The 21,967-nt window shown below is 39.7% G+C and overlaps 1 protein-coding gene across 6 annotated transcripts in view; it reads left to right on the top strand.

Annotated features, from left to right (window-relative positions):
* DHFR (dihydrofolate reductase) overlaps positions 1–21,697 on the top strand; it is a 47,809-nt gene extending 26,112 nt beyond the window's left edge. For all 6 annotated transcript variants that reach the window (XM_043515158.1, XM_038403853.2, XM_038403852.2 and 3 more), the window contains exons 4-6: positions 1,213–1,339; positions 18,213–18,328; positions 19,110–21,697. In XM_043515158.1, the coding sequence (XP_043371093.1) occupies positions 1,213–1,339; positions 18,213–18,328; positions 19,110–19,188 (322 nt within the window). In that variant the 3' untranslated portion in view covers positions 19,189–21,697. The remainder of the gene's footprint in view (positions 1–1,212; positions 1,340–18,212; positions 18,329–19,109) is intronic.
* The last annotated feature ends 270 nt before the right edge of the window (positions 21,698–21,967 follow it).

Here is a 21,967-nt window from a genome sequence, read left to right as displayed (position 1 = left end):
TAAGCAGCTTAATTTAAAATTAAATTAAAATGCAGATATCAGTTTAGTGCAGTGGTTCTTAATCTGGGGTGCACGCACCTTCTGGGGGTGCGAGACATGCAAGATTTTTTTAGAAGGTAAATCTTTGAAAACACAAATTAAGCACAGGCATATAAGTACAACTACTTTGTTTCATCAAACCTATATTTATTAACATACATTTTTTTTTAATGATTACTGTAATATACAAAGTTTTTAAGTTTTTCCAGTTTTTAAGCTAATTGTAGTGTAATTTTTTTATAAGGGCTGCAGAGTGCTGGGCCTAGGCCAGGAACAGAGCCCTGGGCTGGCTACCGGTACCCCAAGCCAGCAGGAGGGTTGAGCAGGGCCAGAGGCCCGGATCCCGGCTGGCAGGGGGCCGGGCGGCTAGAATCCCAGACCGGCCCCACTCAGCCCGCTGGCAGCCGAGAGTTCCGTTCACTCAGGCCAGCAGTGGGCTGAGTGGGGCTAGTGGCAGAGACCCTGGCTGGCAAGGGGCCAGTGGCTGGAACTCCAGACCGGCAGCAGGCTGAATGGGGCTAGCGGACAGAACCACAGACCGGCAGCGGGCTGAGCAGCTCAGCCCGCTACTGGTCTGGGGTTCCATCCATCGGCTCCTGCCAACTGGGGTCCCGGCCGCCGGCCCTACTCAGCCCGCTGCCAGCCTGGGTTTCTGTTCACCCAGGCCGGCAGCCGGGACTCCGGTTGGCAGCAGAGTGCCAGTAAAAATCGGCTTGCGTGCCGCCAGTTGCCGACCCCTGGGTTAGAGAGAGGGGATTGTTGTGTGTCTTTCTTCATTATGAAAAGCATTAATGTAGTAGGAGTCAAGTTGAAACAGAAGTCTGGTAGTTTAATTAGACTTATCAATCTATGTCTGTTGTGTTATTTAAATAAATATCCAATACAAAATTTAAACCCCATAATTTATAATACAACTTAATTAGTTGTTTGTTAAAATAAAATGCTGATTTGTAATGCAGAAGATTCTATTCCACTGTACGGTGGGAACTTTTAATTAAAACTTCTTATTTTTAAAAAAAAAGTCTGCCTTGTTGCTAAAGATTGTGCTAAATGTAAAATGTATTTGGACATGTTTATAAACAAATTTAGACAAAATATAAAGTAGCTACTTAAATTACACTATCATGGCGAACACACGCTACAGCTATTAAGCAATAACATTTTATTTTCTAGGGAAACCCCAAAAGGAGCACATTACCTTGCCAAAAGCCTGGATGATGCTTTAGTTCTTCTGGACTCACCAGAGTTAAAAAGTAAGATAGACATGGTTTGGATCATCGGAGGCAGTTCCGTTTATAAGGTACAGTTGGAACACTAAATTAATACTCTTAAAATGATATTGTGGGACCATGAGAGGTGGGAGCCAGATGGCTCAGCAGTTAGCACACGCATACGATAACTTGTAATTGTATTGATCAAGTACTTACGACAAGACTAGCACTGGGGGATGCTCAAACCCATATTGGCTGGCTCCAACTGGATAGGCAGCTACTAGCAACAAACTCTCAAGAGTTAACCTTTTTATATCTTATTTACCACATACCTATGATTATGGTCACTATTTCTCGAATCCTTTCCTTTGCTAAAACCAGTTAGAACAATCTTTGATAACTGGGGCTTCTTTAAAGACTTTCCTCCTATCTTACAGCCATATTCCAGGTCCAGTATTTGCAATCAAACGTACCATCTTTCAAGGCCTTTCCACAACTGCTACACATCTGCACTTTACAACAAACTGCAAAGCATGTATCAATTTTTAGCTAAACTAATTTAATCCTTTACATATACTTATCTAATCCTACAGCTGGACTGCAGGAATGGCCCTGCAATTGCAATTCATGGCCACTAGAAGGTACTGTGGACCTGTATGGAAGCAAAAGGGATTCTGGAAAGAGCAGGCAAGCAGTGAGGCGGCAGCAGCAACAAGCAGAGATAGTAATGGAGACAGAAAGTGAGGCGTGTACCTAGTGTTGGCCCTAACCTCCTCCACCTACCAACCAGCCATGCTCCATGCAGACACTCCCATCCCAAACCACTCATCTTCCCCTATCCACACAACAGGTTTCAGCTGCCCCTGACACCATCCCTATCCCCAAAAAGCCACCTCTTTAACTATTATCAGCTTCTTCTGGACACTCACTCTCTCCACACATACACCCTCATACCAAATTTAGTCTGGTAATGTTTTTGAGCATGGAAAAAATTATCAATGATCATTGATTCTAGATCAGTGTTCTGCCAACCTCAGTGTGTACTTGACAAAAAGGTATGTTTCTTGAACCCCCCTCACTATAACTGATCAAAGTAAATGTATATCTTTTCCCTGTAATGGAAAATAAGGTGTCACTAAGTTCTTATTCAATCATAAGTTCATTTAATAATTGTAAGAAATACATTGTTTTAAATAATATTTTAATCTTTCACATTATTATCACTAATTTGCTATCTTGAAATCGTTTAGTGCAGGTTTTTTTCCCCCACAAGATACTTACCTAGCTTTATGCCCAAAGTCTCTTGAACAACTTTGTAAAGGAAAATATAGAAATAGTAGTTACCCTTCATTACTCAACATCTGAGCCCTCTGCTTCCATATTTAATGAAGATACCTTTTTTGGTGGAACTCTTTTCAGATTTGGCATAATTACAAAATGGGAACAAGAGAGTTGACTTGGCTGCTGTCAAGGTTTCTTCCCCACTCTGAACTCTAGGGTACAGATGTGGGGACCTGCATGAAAGACCCCCTAAGCTTATTCTTACCAGCTTAGGTTAAAAATTTCCCCAAGGTATAAACTTTGCCTTGTCCTTGAACTGTATGCTGCCACCACCAAGCGTCTTACATAAAGACCAGGGAAAGAGCCCACTTGGAGACGTCTTCCCCCAAAATATCCCCCCAAGTCCTACACCCCCTTTCCTGGGGAAGGCTTGATAAAAATCCTCACCAATTTGCATAGGTGAACACAGAACCAAACCCTTGGATCTTAAGCACAATGAAAAAACAATCAGGTTCTCAAAAGAAGAATTTTAATTAAAGAAAAGGTAAAAGAATCATCTCTGTAAAATCAGGATGGTAAACACCTTACAGGGAAATCAGATTCAAAATATAGAGATTCCCTCTAGGCAAAACCTTAAGTTACAAAAAGACACAAAAATAGGAATATACATTCCATCCAGCGCAGCTTATTTTACCAGCCGTTAAACAAAAGGAAATCTAACGCATTTCTAGCTAGATTACTTACTAACAATTGTAAGGCTGCATTCCTGATCTGTTTCCAGCAAAAGCATCACACAGACAGACAAACCCTTTGTTCCCCCCCTCCAGATTTGAAAGTATCTTGTCTCCTCATTGGTCATTTTGGTCAGGTCCCAGCAAGGTTATCTTAGTTTCTTAACACTTTACAGGTGAAAGGATTTTGCCTCTGGCCAGGAGGGATTTTATAGAACTGTATACAGAAAGGTGGTTACCCTTCCCTTTATATTTATGACAGCTTCTGTCTGCAATTCAGAAGAAAGGGCAACGTAAGCAGAAGTAATTTCTTCTTGCACATCCAGTGGTTCAAAATATGTATTTTAATGTTCCCTTCTCTGACAGTGAATTAATTCTGTACTGTAGACTTCTAACCTAGTTAACTATTTATTTTTATCTTGTGCACTGTTTTTTGCTGCCTTGCAGACAACAATGCTATTTGGAACCACAGCACACCTACCCTTGTTTAGAAAAATAATAATTTGCAAGGTGGATACGATAAACAGACTTGATCAAAAGCGGCTTGATCAACATAATAGAATCTGATTTTAAATTTAACTGTTTCCATTATTTCAAGTATCTAATCAAAAGATTTTGTGAAAGCTTGTAGCTTACTGAGAAAAATCTGACAGTTGTGTACAGAGTTGTGCATTTAAACTAGCATTATGATTTTAATTACAAGTGTTAGATGAAAAGTGAAGGTAATATTTTTAGTGCTTACATCAGGGATGTACTGTAGTTGTGTGATAAGGACTTCCGGAAGATTGCCATGTAGAGATGTGCAGGTAGAAAATTATCTGTGTGGATACTAAATGCCTGCTGTTAATTTAAATGAATCATTTTATCCATTGATAGTAGATATCTGCTTTTTAAAGCTTTATTTTGATCGTATTACTTTGTGTGACTTAATGAAGATATAGGGCCAGTTTTTGATTATTAGATGCACGCCCATGTTGGAAGTAATAATGAGCTCTTAAATGGGAGATTCAGGAGACAGTGTGCCTCAAAGACAATGCTGCCTGGAGATCCTGAGAAGAACAGCCATTGGATCACCCTTTAAAATAATGTAGCCTGTGCTTTTCTCAGCTGGTCAGTGTGAGAGACCCTGGCCTTACCTCTTCTCTGCCTCTTCTGGTGTAGGGATACTTTGGTGAGCTCATGGACTACAATTGTTTCTGTTCTCTGAATCAGTGTGCAGGCAAGAGAGCGGAAGTACTAGGAGATGTCTCGTGACTCAGATGGCTTTAAAAACATAGACTCTAAAGGAAATATTGTCCAGGGAATTCTGGCTTGTCCACTTTTCACTTCAGAGGAGCCTTAAAGAAGCAAGATCTTTCACATTTCTATAGACCCCATCTCAGCAGTGTATAAACACAGCCAGAGTGGACGCTCTCAGAATCTGCTTATGATCCAAACATCACCTCATGCTGCAGGGCAAGCTATCAGCATAAATGAGTTAATTTACACCCAGATTAATCCTAGACAACTGGGAACTTCATCCTTCTACTTTATTGATCATACCTCCTCAGATGCACTTTGTGGCCATTGACTTCAGAATATTGTCAGCAGGTTCAATGATCTCTGGGACGTTAGTGATAAATATCCTGTTTAACCACTAGACTTTAAACCGGTAAGTGTCATCTAATGACTTCAGTCCTTTCCATTCCTAACTTCCTGGAATACTGAAAAGGCTGGTGTAGGAGAGAACCATGATGTTTCTGGTATCCCCAGATTGACCTTTGTTATCTTAGTATTCACAACATGGAATGAGAGCACTGACTTCCCTTTTAAGCCTTTCTCTCTGGAATAAGCTGTCACACTAATGTGTTTTGAGAAGTCTGTTCATCTGTGTCTCATGGCATGGACACCAAGAGGTTAAGGATTGTGTTGGGTTATTCTGTTTTTTCCCTATGGATACAGGTTATACTTGTTAGAATGCAACTGGACATCCAGCAGGCCCCAAAATGTAGGCCTGTTAACTTCAGAACTTTGATATCTTCCTCTCTGTGCTGGGGCGTCTGCCCACACTGGCCCATAAGGGGTTAATAGAGCTTTAGGGAGGCTGCCCAGGAGGCAGCCAATCAGAGGGGAGCTGCAAGGAGTAGTCAATCAGGGCCAGACTTGCCCATATAAGAAGGGCTGGGGAGCAGAGCATCTTCAGTCACTCCCCGGAGCTTGAGGAGGCTGGCTGCCTTGCAGGCAGAGAACAGCAAGCATCTGGCAGGCAGAGACCTGGGGAGCTAAAGGCAGCTCCTGGCCAGCTGCAGGGATCTGCAGGCTGAGGCCCTGAGGCAAGGGCAAAGAGAGTGCTGGGGCCGTGGGGAAGTGGCCCAGGGAGATCTACAGAGGAGTCAGAGGGGGCGTCACAAGCAGCCCTGGGTTGTCATCTCTCCCTCCCCACCCCCACACTTGTCACTGAGGAAGTGGCTGGACTGAGGGATGGCGATACTGTCCCCTGGAAGGAGGGGACACTGAGTGTTGCACAGATGGAGGGCTGTGTCATGAAGAAGACACCGCAGTCCTTGGGGCAACACAGATCCAGGAGCAGAGATGACAGCAGGTGAGATACCACCAGAAGAGAGTGCAGAGCTATTTTCCAAAACAGCTAGTAGGAGGCACTGCAGGGGTGAGTCCCACCCTGTCACACTCTCCTTCTGCCATCTGGACGGGAGGTTGGTTCAGGAGTTTTCCAAGAAACTTAATTAAGCTATCTTTATCCAGTATGCCTATTTTATAATTCCAGGTTGACTACATCAAGCCTAATTTAAATCCAGCAAGAAATCACCATATTATTAAATTGTTTGACTGCATGATATATATTATTATTTTTGTTTAGGGGAAGGAATGGGGCAGCAGGGAAAAAGATTGGGAATGGATTTGTTTGTTTTTGGTGAAAATACTTCAGAGGTGTATTTTAACTACTCTATCTTGGTATTTCTGCACTTCTATTTCACTATACACAAATAGACTTAAAGATGACCTGCTGCAAACGCATACTTCTAAGAAAACAGCTTCTTAAATATTATCTTTTCCGATTAGCGCCAAATTCACCAGTTGGTGATAATTAATATGGAGATTCCCAATTTGTTGTCGTCTTTCTGTGTGGATCCTATTTTTGCTGTAAATGAAACACAGCATATTGTAGAGTGAGGAATTACTTGTTCTCCGTCAGTTTCACCATGACACATTGAGGAGCAGGAAGGTCAAGTTAAATTCCTTGAAAGTTAAAGCTCATTCTAGAATGGGTTCCACACATGATGATAAACCAAGAAGTTTTATTTGAAGAGTGGATAACCATTTTAAAAGTGAGAACATTAACACTTTGTTCGATTCTGTTGAAGATAATAGCAGCAATTTGATGGTATAGCAATTATTTTTCAAAAAGCATCACATGGTAAATTGCACTGTAAAAGTCTAAATAAATTATTCACACCTTAAGAAACTCAGTTGCAGAATTAAGTATTATTATTGGCAGCAGCTAAAGCAGCTTATTGGCAAGGAGTTCAGAATATACCCTATTCCCCTTTTATTTATCTGTTCAATACCACTAGCCTCCCCACACGCACATTTTTCCTTATTTTAAATAACAATATCTGACATTGTTCATGGATCAGTTTCCTTTCTCAATCTGATTTCTGAATCTTGTTTGCTACATTTAATTACAAAAAGTATTGTGCATCACAGTAGTTCTCAATCTCTACCATTCTGGGACCAGCCTTTCTAAACACAACCTCCTCCAATTTAGCAATTTGGAAAGGGTAGGTCATTCAGCCAGGAAAAGCCTTGTGCGCTTTGAGTTCAAACAAGCAAATCAAAATTTTGCCACATAAAAAAGACAAATTTCAGTGTGCAAAAGGATCTGTAAATGTGGAGTGTCTGTTTCTTCACCTAAAACAGTGAAGCATTGGTTAAAGTTCACAACTTTTGTAGTCTTATGTACGTTTCTGTTCTGCTGGAATCCACTTTAGGTCGAAAGCTCCCAGGTGGAGTGAATAATGTGCCCAAATTACTTGGGGTGCAATAGATTGAATGCTAGTTGCTAGATCACTGTGTTTTCCTACCATAACTCAGGCACAGTCAGTGCAAATACCAATACAGAAATGCCACCCTAACTCAGCTGCAAAAACAGATTGCTAGAAAGCTTCAGATATTCTCCCCTCTATGCCCCCCATAGCACATCTTGTCAGTGGGCTGCAAAAATAGGAAGTGTTCACGTATGGATCCTTCCCACTCACACTGGGAAAATGATAAAGTTGGACTGCAGACATCTGTGGTTTCATTCAGTTCTGTAGAGAAGTGGTGGTACTGCTCACCTGAACTCCTACGAACTGTCATGAACGCTGGCAGCCATTTCCTGCGTTTGTCATTTGATTGCATCCTAGGAGGGGAATTGCTTTAAACTTGACTGGCCACAGCAGAAGACACCTACCTAAGATTAGTTACATTGAGACACAGGTTGCAGTCAATGTTCCCTGTTTATGAGGCTTGGTAGCTTTTACTGTTCATAATGATACTAAGTCTAATAGTTAGATGATTTCATATTTACCGGATAGCCATGTATTAACAAAGGATTCTGCTTTTATGAACCAATAAGCCTTCATTTGAGGAATTCAGTGGATGGTTGTTTGATTTGGGGGGAGGGATAGCTCAGTGGTTTGAACATTGGTCTGCTAAACCCAGGGTTGTGAGTTCAATCCTTGAGGGGGCCATTTAGGGTTCTGTGGCAAAAATTGGGGGACTGGTCCTGCTTTGAGCAGGGGGTTGGACTAGATGATCTCCTGAGGTCCCTTCCAACCCTGATATTCTATGCAAGTATCTATCTCCTCTTGGCTCAGTGGTCCCTCTTTTCAATGGCTGTATGCACACCCAGAATCCTTTGTCTACTACTGTAACACATCTTTGAAGTTTGTCAGCTACTGCAGTACATTCTGGTGTATGCTTTGGTCTGTGTACAGTGGAGAAGAAAGTCAAGCTAGAAGCACATATACACAGAAGGAGGGGGAAATGGTAAAAAAGGGCAGAAGGAGGATGATTGTGACCACTCTGCTGCATGGAACCTTGCAGAGAGCATAAACTGTATTCTGGTTATCGTCTCCTTAAGCAGAAGCTGCAGATAGCTCCCAGCAAGGCAGGGAGACAAATCAAAGTGTCAAATACCTGGCTGTAGCAAATTCTGAGCGAAAAAATGCTGTGCCGTATTGGACAAATGCCAATTTTCATAGCTGTAGAATTTGCAGAGTTCATGAGGCTTTGAATGAGCAGAACATAGCAAGCCACACCTATGGTATTGTTTCAGGCTACCTGCCAATCCAGTCTGGCACGACTGCATCAGTTTATGCTGTTTTGTTGTTTAAATTCTCATCTCTAGTTTTGTTTAAAAAAAAAAAAATTTTTTTAAATGGAGGAAGAGGTAGGCTGATTGTGATGCCCCTGAAATTTGTTCACGTCTCCATTTCGGTTTGCAACGTTATACAGTGAGAATAACTGGTTTATCAAGCTACAGTGGTTCTCGCAATTTGCTCAGCAGATCATTGATTAACCAGTAGACCTAAAGAATAAATGGGAGGAGCTGGTCAAGTTTTTAGGTTGGCTAGCTAATAGCCATGCAGGTCCTTCAAAGGTTCTGAAGTAGTGTTACTTATTGAAAGAAATGTTACTCCATTTCTTTATAAATTTTATTTAACACACTTAAACCAAAAATAAAATCAAGAAAATATTAAAGTTGTTAATAATAAACTAAAAATAAAACAACACAGCTATCAAATCAAAGTCAAATCAATGAATTAGTCAACATCAGAATGGAATTAAATCATAAAATGAGTTAAGTAGTTCTAGAAATAGCATCCCCCTTAGAACTTAAAGAATGATTAAGAAAATGACTATCCACTTGGTTATAAACCCAAACTAAAGAATTTTACCAACCTCGGTCTAATCTGTGATTTAGAGCTGATTAAAACCTTAATACTGAAACCAGATTAGGTAATGTCTAAACCACAACTTCAGAGCCAGTTAAGATTCCTTCTTAGAATTCTGTTCTGTTGTGGCAGTTAACCTTTTCTTCCAGCTTGAACAGAGGTGATATTATTGTGACTGTAATAACCAGGGTTGTGTGGCACCTCACTACCACCTGCCCTTAGCGTACGAAAGCCTTGTCTATGCCTACGGCGGGTCAACTTCTGAACTCAACCAGTCATAGGCAACACAAGCACTCCTCTCTGTGTCTAAAACAGGCCTTGTTCTCTCTCTACAGTTTAGCGATAGGCACGTTCCAACCCTCAAGCCCTTAGATAATCTCCCTGGAACATAAAGCCCCTATTCCACTGGTCACTGATAGTATTCACAGATTCGCTATTTCTAATGAAGCAGTACATACCAGCTTACCAGTTACACAAAAGATCACTGCTCTGCTCAACAAACAGCATTTAAATAAGTTTATAGTGAAAACAAGTGAAAAATTATTTAAGAAAGGATAGAGATTCAATTCATAGCAAGTAGAAGTATTGAAAACAAATGGTTACATGTAAAGTAAAATCATAACAGGCATTCTGGAGCCTAGACTTAATTAAAAGGTACTCTCAAGTATTGCTTCGCAGCGCTTTCCAACCAGGCAGGTTGTAATCCCTTTTTCATAAGACAAGACATGTGGTCAGCTTATCTCCAAGGTGAAGGATCCAAAGTGTACTTCTACTTCCAAGATATACTTCCACAATCCATTGTCTTTATTCATAAATAAGGCTAAGATTTTGTCATGGATATTTTTAGTAAAAGTCATGGACAGGTCACGGGCAATAAACACAAATTCACAGACACCCCTTACTAAAAATACCCCGACAAAATGGGGAGGTGGGTTCAGCTCAGCACTCACCCCTGCTGGAGCTCTGAGGGTCCCTGACTGCTGCAATGATTGGGAGCTCCAGGTTTACCCCCTACGCAGCAGCAGGGAACTCCAGGGCGTTCCCCGCCACCTGCAGCAAGTGAGAGCTCCAGGGTCCCCCCTCTCCCTGCACGGGCTGGGCTGCTGCACAGTCCCCCAGCCTCCCATCACAGCTAGGCAGCTGTGGGGGGTTCCCCCACCAGGGCAGGGGCTGAGAGCTGTGGGGGGGGCACCTGAGATCTCCAGCCTCAGGGCAGAAAATGTCACAGAGGCCAATGGAGGTCACAGATTCTATGACATAATCATAGCCTTACTCATAAATGACTGTCTAGGAAGGAAAGATGTGGACAAATTGGGGGAAGTCCAGAGGAGAGCAACAAAAGTGATTAAAGGCCTGAAAATATGATCTATGAGGAAAGATTGAAAAATTGGGTTTATTTAGTCTAGAGAAGAGAAGACTGAGCACAGACATAACAGTTTAATTACATAAAAGGTGTAATGTGGAGGAGGGTGAAAAATTGTTCTTATTAACTTTTGAGGATAGGACAAGAAGCAATGGGCTTAAAATTACAACAAGGGTGGTTTAGGTTGGACATTAGGAAAAACTTTCTAACTGTCAGTATAGTTAAACACTGGAACAAATTGTCTAGGGAGGTTATGGAATCTCTGTCACTGGAGGTTTTTAAGAACAGGTTAGACAAACACCTGTCAGGAATGGGCTAGCTATTATGTAGTCCTGCCCTGAGTGCAGGGGACTGGGACCTATGGAATCCCTTTCAGTCTTACACTTATGTGATTCTATAAACAGAATCCTCTCCTGCTGTTGCTCTCTCCCTGCTAATTTCTTATCTTGTAGACTTCTGTAGTCTTTCGACAGGTGTCAGGCTCAGTATGCAAATAGGCCTCTGATGTAAGACATACAATGCTCAATACACACATGACAGAGAGATTTCAGAGTAGCAGCCGTGTTAGTCTGTATTCACAAAAAGAAAAGGAGTACTTGTGGCACCTTAGAGACTAACAAATTTATTAGAGCATAAGTTTTCGTGAGCTACAGCTCACTTCATCGGATGCATTTACATGGTAACAATGGGTGTTACCATACACACTGTAACGAGAGTGATCACTTAAGGGGAGCTATTACCAGCAGGAGAGTGGGGGACCTTTTATAGTGATAATCAAGGTGGGCCATTTCCAGCAGTTGACAAGAATGTCTGAGGAACAGTGGGGGAGAGACTGCTGAATTGGAATCAATTTGCAAACTGGGTACAATTAACTTAGGGTTGAATAGAGACTGGGAGTGGATGGGTCATTACACAAAGTAAAACTATTTCACCATGTTTATCCCCCACCCCCACCCCCCACTGTTCCTCAGATGTTCTTGTCAACTGCTGGAAATGGCCTACCTTATCACTACAAAAGGTTCCACCACCCTCCCCCCCCCCCCCCGCTGTCCTGCTGGTAATAGCTCACCTTAAGTGATCACTCTGGTTACAGTGTGTATGGTAACACCCATTGTTTCATGTTCTCTGTGTATATAAATCTCCCCACGGTATTTTCCACTGAATGCATCCGATGAAGTGAGCTATAGCTCACGAAGGCTTATGCTCAAATAAATTTGTTTGTCTCTAAGGTGCCACAAGTCCTCCTTTTCTTCTTATAAAGTCTGACATTCCAGAATTCCTTCAGGTTGGCTAGTTTCAGAGTAGCAGCCGTGTTAGTCTGTATTCGCAAAAAGAAAAGGAGGACTTGTGGCACCTTAGAGACTAACAAATTTATGTGAGCATAAACTTTCATGAGCTACAGCTCACTTCATCGGATGCATTCAGATTGGCTGTTGACCTGAAAGGCAAGGCTTCTCAGCCTTATCCTTGATTCTCAGAATTTGCAAACTTCACTGAATCTTGCAACACCTCCCTCCAAGTTCTTTGAAAAAATCATTCATGAGGCTTACTGTGGAGCATGAGATTTGGTCCAATGAGGTTCAAATGATAATTTATTCTAGCTAAAGATGAGAGAAAGGTCTCACTTAAACCACTAATTTTAAAAATATTTGGGATTTTACATACCACAGAGACTAAAAATCCACAAGCCTCCAAAAATATAAAAAAATCCAAACATAAAACAACTTTTGAGGATGCAGACTGTCTTGTAATGCCACCATAAGACCTTTCATCCACACGTCACCCGTTTATGAAAAGTCCAATACAAATATCATATAAAAATAACTGATGAGAAAAATTCCTACCAACAAAACCATTCATTCAGCCAGCCAATCACTCACCCACCAACAAAACTAAAAAACACTGAGTATATGACTAACGGCCTCACTTGTCTTGCATACAAGACTCTTTCGCCCAGTTTCAATATTATTGTATAGGTCAAACAGCTTATTTCCTGAAGTTTTTAACTTGAGAGAGGAAAGTTATTTTAAAGCCTCTCAAGATTAAACATTTAAAATATAAGTTGTTTAATTTTATATACGGTCTGTTCTGAGGCTATTTCTCTCAGAAAACCACAGCAGCCAAACAGTCAAGGATGTTTCCTACATAATAACTTTCATGTATTATTTGATTACATTTTGGAAAATGAATTGTTAATTTGGCAACAGAAGAAAATAGGAAGGCTTACTGTATTTGGTGGACTGTAATAATGGAAAATAAAGGTTTTAGTACATAACACCTTTGGCAACAGTGTATATTTTTCTGCATTGAGCTTTGAACAGGAAAACTCTAAATGTGTGCATATTTTTGGTACTTATTTTAAACTAGAAAATCAGTTTTTTGTTGGATTTTTATTAAAGATTCTCTTTTCTAATGCTCTTAGACTTGAATCCTAGTAACACTGCAGTGGCTTCTAAAAGACTTATTATCCAATATGCACCTATCTAGGTGTCTAATGTAAATATTTATGTAATAAGTAATTCAAAATGGCAAATATATTCATGTGTTTGGTGGGTCTTTTTTCTCCGTCTTATTTTTGCATTAATTAAGAAGCATCCATTTACAGTTGCTTATTATAGCAAGTCTCTTGCATATGATTAGCTACCCTCTTTAACTGAGCACTTGTTGACTAGCTATACAGGTCGGCAGGTTCTGAAGCCCTTGTTTGTTGTAAATGCCACATTTGCTAAGCTTCAAGTTTCAATATGCAATAAGAGTCTTCTTTCCTTGGGTGGGGGAAGAAAAAGCTTAATAACTTGCATCACTATCTTTACAGATACTTTAGAGGTTTTTTCCTTATCATACTAACATTTTAAAATGAATATTTTCTTTTCTTTCTAGGGTTTTATACCACATAGCACCATAACATCTGAGCATTTTACAGATTTTAAAAAGAAATACATAGTATCTGTTTTTCTCTCTCTTGCTCTCTATTCCCTGTGTGGAGAGAAACTTTAGTTTCTGTGCTTATTGTGGGAGAAAAAACTAGGTTATAAAAGTGTGATTTACATTTTGTTTTTGAGGTGGAGAGGTTTTTTTGTTCTGATATCCCCGCAGTGAGATCCATAGTTATGGGACAGCTGCAGAGAAAGCTCTGTTTCCTGTGTTCATTAGCCACACTTTTGTGGTTGACAATTCTATTGTTCCAGTAGAACTTCTGTCAAAGAACATCATCCAGAAGTTGGTTGGGCTGTTTACAAAGAGGGCTTCAAAACTCAGGACTGAAGTCTCTCAGACTTAAACCATTTAGTGGGGAACCAGTATAAAAAGCAGAGCACTGAGTTCTTGCATCCTCTATAGACTCTGTTGCTAAGAAGGTGAACTGGTATAGCGTGAATCTTAGAGCATACGCTTTCTTTTGAGCTACAGCTCACTTCATCGGGCAAGTGAGCTGTTTAGCGCTCAGGAAAGCTTTAGCTATAATAAGTTGTTATCTCAAGGTAATTGCCACAGTTATAATTTCTTTTGCAAATACAGCACTAACACGCTGCTACTCTGAACTTTGAACTCCTTGGAACCTTTCTAGGCTGTCATTCCATCCTTAGGTATAGGCATCTTGTAGCAATCAAACCCATAGATTATGAATTTGTGGTTCACAATAGCCAATCTGATAAGGGATTTTGCCCTTCTTATAAAGGCATAGATGGAAGAGTGCCTTTTTCATAATGGATGTATAAATAGCTATGCTTATCAGTGAGGAATGGAAATTTTATGTCCTGTGTAATGCAGGAGATCTGACTGGATGATTATAATGGTCCATTCTGCCTTTATAATCTATGGGAAAAACTCTGAGGCTCCAGATGTATGCAACAATCTGAAAGTAGGCAAATTTGATGGAGGGTGGCTTTATCGTGGCACTGTTACTTTTTTTGCACCAGAATTACCTTTGTCTTGTGTAGGGTTAGTTTCAGACAGCTACTGCTTATGCAGATGCTGATGAATCCTGGCACTTGGATAGCTGGAAAATTATTTTTTACTTCTCTTATTTTATTTCTGGCATCTGAATTCATGTGGATGCAACTTCCCCTTGTGGCTTCAAGTAGATGTATTAGGATGAATGAGATGATGGAGGTGGAATAACAATTTCCCCCTCATGACCTCTATATGTATTCTGAGAGAAGGTATTGGAACCATTTTAGTGCAATCCCCCTAATATCTCTTCTACACATGATCTTTTCATTCCAGTTGATAGCACTAAATGCCACGGAGATCAAGTATTGTAAGAATGGATCTGTATCCCAGTCTGTACACAAGAGTAGCTCATCTGTCAGCATAAGTGCTGCTGTGGTCTTGTCTCAGCCACAAACTAGATTGGTGGAGGGGGTTATAATATCAGCAGTGGACAGATAGAATTATTTATTACTGTTTAAAAGCCTTATTTTCTTTTGTAGGCATGTCTGTTTAAATAGTTGAGATCTCTCCAGTATTCTTTGGTGGTAGGTTTTAGATGAGTGATGGTATCCTGTCACATACTTTAGAAAAACAGGGTGAAACCTTGCAGTATATTTTTTTTTTAAAGAAAGCAGAAAAGCAACCTTCTAACATGACAAAGAATCACAAAAATATAGGACTGGAAGGGACCGTGATAGAAATGTAGTTATATATTCATGTAGCCCAAAACAACCTGCCAGTGCTTACTCTTATGAATGTACATATTTGGTTTGACATGCTCCTGGAAAAAATGATGAAGGCAAAGTATGAGTCAGAGATGCAATCGCAAATCATGTAAATATTAAAGGCTTTTAAATTTCCTTTTCAAAGGTACTTGCTGAGATGGTAGGGGAGGATTTAGAAGACTGTTCTTTGAAGAGTAGTGGGGGGACTTGAATGAGTAAGTGTACAAATATTTGGCAGAAGGAGCAGCTTTCTAGCAATAGATAATTGGCCAATAATTTATAGAATCTTTAGGTGCTAGATAAGCCCTCCCAAATTCATGGTCCATTTTTGTAAATTTCACAGTAATAGCATTTTAAAAAACTTGAATTTCATGGTTTCAGATATTTAAATCTTAAATTTCACCATGTTGTAACAAAATATGCATATATTTTAAAAACAACAAAATATAAACATGTAAAGCCCTTCAGATTCAGCGTTTCACAAACTTGGGGGTCCCAAACTAAAAGGGGGTTGCAAGGCTATTGGGAGGATGGGGTCACAGTATTGCCACCCTTACTACTTCACAGCCTTCAGAGCTGAGTGGCTGGAGAGCAGCAGCTGCTGGCCAGGTGCTCAACTCTGAAGGCAGCGTAGAAGTAAAAGTGGCAATACTATGACCCCCTACAATAGCCTTGTGACCTCTTTTTGGGTCGAGACCCCCAGTTTGAGAAACGCTGTGTACTTTTGTATACTTTTACCCTATAGTATAGGGTACTTTTATAATAGAGGGTAAAAGTACACAACAGACCAGATTTCACAGGGGAAACCAGATTTCATGGTTCGTGATAAGTTTTTCCTGGCCATGAATTTGGTAGGGCCCTAGTGAGAGAGGATTCCAGTTGTGGACAGCATAGATAGTGATACTCGTGCTGTTTTGCTGTGCAGGGGTTCGTGGGCAAGCTGTGCACTGTCTTTTGTCCCTACTGGAGCAAAAGCAATTGGACCTAGTGCAGATTTCCACCTCTCACTAAGTTTAATTACTGCAACTTGATGGAAAGATTTTTTTTTTGCCAACTCTCACAGTTATCAAAAACATTGTAGTATTGATAGTTTACTAAAAGTTCCAGCTTTTGCAGACAAATGTTTACATGAGAATCCAAGCTCCCATGTATTTTTTTTAATTATTTTCAAACCCTTATTGGTGCAGAAAACAGTTTAAAAATGTGACCCAACTACACCTTGTAGACTCAAAAATCAGAAGGCAAATGAAAAGAATTTAAGATCTCATGATTTTTGAATGTTTTGGGATTGGCAATTGGGAGACTAACCCAAGAATAAGTGTCTCAGATACTTGTACTTTGTTTTAAATTTTTGGCAGAAGTAAGGGAAGTGAAGTAGGTGTGACGGGTTCACCCCGCCGTCCACCATCCTGGTGCCACCTGGAACTGGGTTATCAGTGAGTCCTCTGTCTCACCAGCCTGGACTCCCTCTCACTGTGCTGCTGTGACAAGCTGCAAAGCCCTCCAAGTTTGCCCTCACCCAAACATCCACAGGCAGGGGCCACACCCACTTGTGTTCTTGAACGCTGGGCTAGCCACTGCATGAGCCAACAATAGAGAGGCTCCAGCCAAAATACCTCCAGCTCCCCAGACTAGGACCCCAGGGCCATACCATCCGGCCCTGGTCAGAAACCTAACCAGTATGAATTTATTACCCAGTCCATCACTTCTACAAAGATAAGTGGACATGCACCAACCCTTGTTCCTGAGCTGAGATTTTTCCCCAAGCTGTTTTATATATATTTAACTAAAACAGATTTATTAACTACAGAAAGATAGATTTCAAGTGATAGTAAACAGATCAAAGTAAATTACCATAAGAAATAAAACAAAAACACAATCTAAGCCTAATATATTAGGTAGGGTTTTAATCAAGCAGTTTCTCACCCTGTTAAATAGTACAAGCAGTTTGTTGACATTTCATACACAGGCAGGACTTTCTTCTTTCTTGCCTGGGACCAGTACTCCGCCTCTCCTCACCCTTTCCCTCAGTTCAGTTTTTTCCTCTGATATTTTCAGCTGTTGTGTTGTAGGGAGAGTGGGGTTCCTTCATGTTGTCACTTCGCCTCTTTTATATCTTCTTCCAACTTGCTGGAAAGCTCTTTTGCTGTGGGTCAAACAATCTCTGAGAGGTTTCTATTGTACCCAGTTCCTGGGGTAATCCTTGTGAGTGTATGTATTTCCTCAATAGGCCATCAACATTGTTTGGCCTTTTTATTGTTGTACCTGAAAGGCTGCATGTGGATGTTCCCAACCTCACAACATGTTTCAGTAGCACATACATAGCAAAACTTTAACTTCATATACCTTGATACCACATACAACTTAACAGGATATAATGTTCAACAGATTAAGACTTTTAGAATGATACCTTCATAGGGCATACTTTGTACAAAACAAAATCATAATCATATCACCATGGTGAATATGGGGTGCAGCCTTTTTCCTTGGGGGCACAGAGTGTCATAGTAGGTATTATCACCATTTAAAAGATGAGACTGGGACGAAAAAATAATTTGCCCAAGATCATACTTTAAACTGGATGGAGCCAGATATAGAACTAACATTTCTTGACTACCAGTCCTCTTCTATAATCACAATACATAGAAGTCTCTTAAGTTTCATCTGTATACATAGTGTCAATTTATGGTTCCTTATACAGTTACTGTGACAAATGTTGCCATTCTAAAACTCTGATCTCCTGGTTCTTTTTGGACATTACTCTGGGGATGTTTGGTGCAGATATTGAGGACAAGAAAAATGGAAAAATGGCAAAGAAAAGTAGCATTTGAAATGAGAAATCTACTGGATACTTTTTTATATATATGTTTGACTAAAAATAATTCTCAATCAAAATCTACATTAAAAATCTCCATGACAAAAATAATCTTCCCTTTTCCTAGTTGTGGTGTTGTAGAAAGAAACTAAAATTTTAACCCTTTGTTTTGGTTTTTCAGGAAGCAATGGACAAGCCAGTTCACCAGCGATTGTTTGTGACAAGAATTTTGCAGGAGTTTGAAAGTGACACATTTTTTCCAGAAATTGATTTGAAGAAGTACAAACATCTCCCAGAGTAAGTATCAAGATGTGTTTAATAATCTGGTATGATGGGCTAAGTTCACCTTCAAATAGCAGAAAAATGAAAGACTTCCAAATCAACTTTGAATTATTTTTTATACTCATTTAGGGCCATATTCTGCTCTCATTTACTGCTATGTAAATTTTCCAGAATTTTTTTTATTTGAATATTATGACCCAGAAAGAATGTGCCATGTCTTAAAGGGAAAAAGTAGTTTAATTCAAAAGAATTAAATTAATGGAGTCCTTGTCCAATGTAGTAAAACAAATTAAAGCTCCAATCCTATAGCCAGAAATGTAAGCCTAATGCTCACCTATGTAAAGTTACACAGATGTGTAAATCTTTGCAGAATCAGAACCTTAAATTGCTTCACCTCATTTGACAGAAACACCCTGCAGTTGTCTTTAAGGGCTGGTCTTCACTTCCACATTAGCTCGAGCTATAACTGAAGTTTTGCTCCTAACTCAAATCCTGTCCACAGGCACAAATGTGGTTCTTTAAGATTGATATATCTGGACTGTTTGGAGGTGCAGGGAACTGGTTGAAGCTCAAATACTGCTGATGCTGGAGCTAGCAATGCAGTTGGGTTGCAGCATCTCAAATTTATCAGCTGCTAAATCCAATAATTCTGCTACTAATAAAATCACTTGCTAAAAAATTGAAATGTAATCAGCATTCCCATGTTATGGATGGTTTTCAGACTTTTCCAGTTTGTTAGAAGTGTTGCAGGTGATAGTCTATTAAATTTTGGGTTTTTTTTTTCCCCTCTCCCCAGATATCCAGGAGTCCCTGCTGATGTCCAGGAAGAGAATGGCATCCAGTACAAATATGAAGTGTATGAAAAAACTGTTTAGACATAGTTAATTTGAGGTTTATTGCACTAATGCATACTGTCAACATACATTAAAGTTTCATTATTTATACATTTTGTATAGGTACCAGAGAAACCACAATTCTTTCTGAGTCTAGGCAGCTGCTCGAAAGCACGTTCAAGTTAATGGAAAGACTCCCATTGACCTCAAGGGGCTTTGATCTGACCCAAAGCATAGGGAAATAACTATGGTATCTCCTACCTTGTGTAGTAACTAAAAGTAAATTTTAACTTTTGTAATGGCAGCCACAGCGCTATATTACACACTAAACAAATATACTTTATCTGTTTAAAAATCTTCTGGTATGGAGAAGGATGCTTTCTGCCATAGCCATATCTTACTTGAATGCTGCTGCAAGAGGTAGACAGTCTTAACCCTTTTGGCAAACTGGTCCATTCAAAACTCCACACACAAAAAAGTCACCTCAGTTAATCAGCATTCATCAGCAGAGGAGAAACTGACAAGTTATAGTAGTAGATAATTCCATCGTAAGATGTACACTGTAGATATGGGTCTGGCTGAAGACAATTAGGGGTCCTGTTCAACCCTCCTTACTCTGAAGTTAATGAGAGATTTTCCTGAGTAAGGAATGCTAACTAAGGCCAGATCCAAAACCCACTGGAGTCTATGGAAAGACTACCATTGACTTCAGTGGACTTCGGCTCAGGTCCTGTTACCTCTAGAGATAGCATTTGTGTTTGTGATTTAAGTTCCAAATACCATATATGTTCCTTGGTAAATAGGATCTTACCATAAAGGCAGTGAGTTCAGAAATGAATTTGAGACCTCTGTTCTCCAAGGTGACAAATCTTTTTAATGTGGGTGAACATTCCTTAGTAGAAGATCTGTAGAACAGAACTGACAAAACTTGAGTATGAAAAGAGAATTTACATACCAAAACCAAGGTGGGTGACAGTTCCAGAAACTAATTTGAAGTTGCCTAATACAAAATATCATATAAACTTACATATAAACTCAACATAATCAATGTATACACCATTCTTTTCACTCATGGTTTATGTAGTTACCAAAAACCTGAGTGGAAAAATACAGCCTTGGTTTGTATAGTTGAGTATAATTTTTATAAGCCAGAAACCTGATGGTTCAATTACTTTTTTTTAATCTATTAGCTGGGGATATTCTGGAGTAAAAATATGCTAAACAGAATGACGTGTGCCAAGGTAGAAAAATCAGTGTTGATAAGAAAGTGTCTAATCTGTCATAACAAAGTTGGATAGTATTTTTCAGAATTTTAAAACAGGAGCATGAAAAATCAAGTTATGGTCAAAGCAGCCCCCATAATTCCTATCCTGAGCTATCACTAGAATTTTTTTCCCCATGCATGAGAATCAGGAGAAAAAAACTAAATAGGCTACATTTCCAAAATGCAATTTCAGTTTTTTAAAAATATAAAGGCTGCTCTTGTGTGGAGCTGAGAGATGCCGAGGTGTTACAACTCACTGACTTGAACAGGGATTGAAGACAGCACTTCAGAACCTCTGAAAATTAGACCATTAGTTGCAGATCTGAATATAAGCACGTCCTGTAATGTACTAAGTGCTCCCCGCGCAGCTTGAGTGCCCTTACCTCCCATTCAATTAAATTATTACTTTTAAGCTGCTGAGTGCCCTTACGCTGAAAGACCAAGCTCTAAGCAAGGAACATCACAGATAGTGTATAATTAGATCTTTAACCCATCACTTAAATAAAAAGTAGCATACCCTTCAGTTAGGTGACAAACAGAATAAAGGAAGCAGGTAGATGCTAAACAGAACCCAACCTAGTTTAACTGGTCATTTATTCTGGAAGACTTGAATTGTGTTTTAAAAGTACAAGTATTAAAACTTTGAGAACTTATTGAATCAAAAAGATCAGTGTTATGAAGTCAATTTCTGAGCTTGATTATGTACATTACATAACTTAAAGGTGTGGTGGTGAGAAGTGGGTAATTTAAGTCTGAAAGCATAACGTGCTGAGAAAACACAAGCATACTTACTTAATAATTCATAGTGATACGGAAGCTAGAGGCCTCGGGAAACAGCCTCAGGAAGGATTCTGCATAGATAGCCTGTGTACTGTCCGTGCCCTTCCCCCTCCCCACCGTGACCCCCCAGCATCATATGTTTACAGGCTGGAACCCTTGACTTGTTCTGAGTGACAGACCTGCCTCTCCCTCCACATTGAAAAGTTCCAGGGAAACTGCAAGTCCCTATCCTGTTGCCCACTCCTCTTCATTTATAGAAATGATCTGACCCTTTGTCTTTAAATGAAAACATAGTCAACCTATAATCATTCATTTTACTGTACTCTATTGGCTTATTTCTCCCTTAATGGAAAATACTCTTCTGTAAATTAAACTGATAAGAAGGAAGTTTATCATTTCCATCGACTTAACTCATGTAATATTTTTGATCATTTATTGTTCCTATAGAAATTGCATTGTCAATTTGCCATTTGGACTTACTACTGAAATAAAATCAATTTTTAATAAGAGTAAGTTTTTTGTATTTTGTTTTATGTTCTTGAACCTTGTTTTTATTAATAAATTTGACCACTTCAGACTGTTAGTGTTCCATGTGGAACTGAAATCCTGTCAAAAACAGACACATAATGGGACTCTGCTTATTGTATTCAATATATATAGTCAGACAATAGTGTGTTATGCCTTTAACATTCTAGAACTATTAACATTGCACTACAGTACGGTTAAGGCCAACCCTAATACCATTGATTTCCATGGGAGCAGGATTGCCATTAGTGC

Source organism: Dermochelys coriacea, chromosome 5 (assembly GCF_009764565.3).
Source record: "Dermochelys coriacea isolate rDerCor1 chromosome 5, rDerCor1.pri.v4, whole genome shotgun sequence".
Classification (NCBI taxonomy): Eukaryota; Metazoa; Chordata; order Testudines; family Dermochelyidae; genus Dermochelys; species Dermochelys coriacea.
This window is presented reverse-complemented; position numbering and strand designations above follow the sequence as displayed.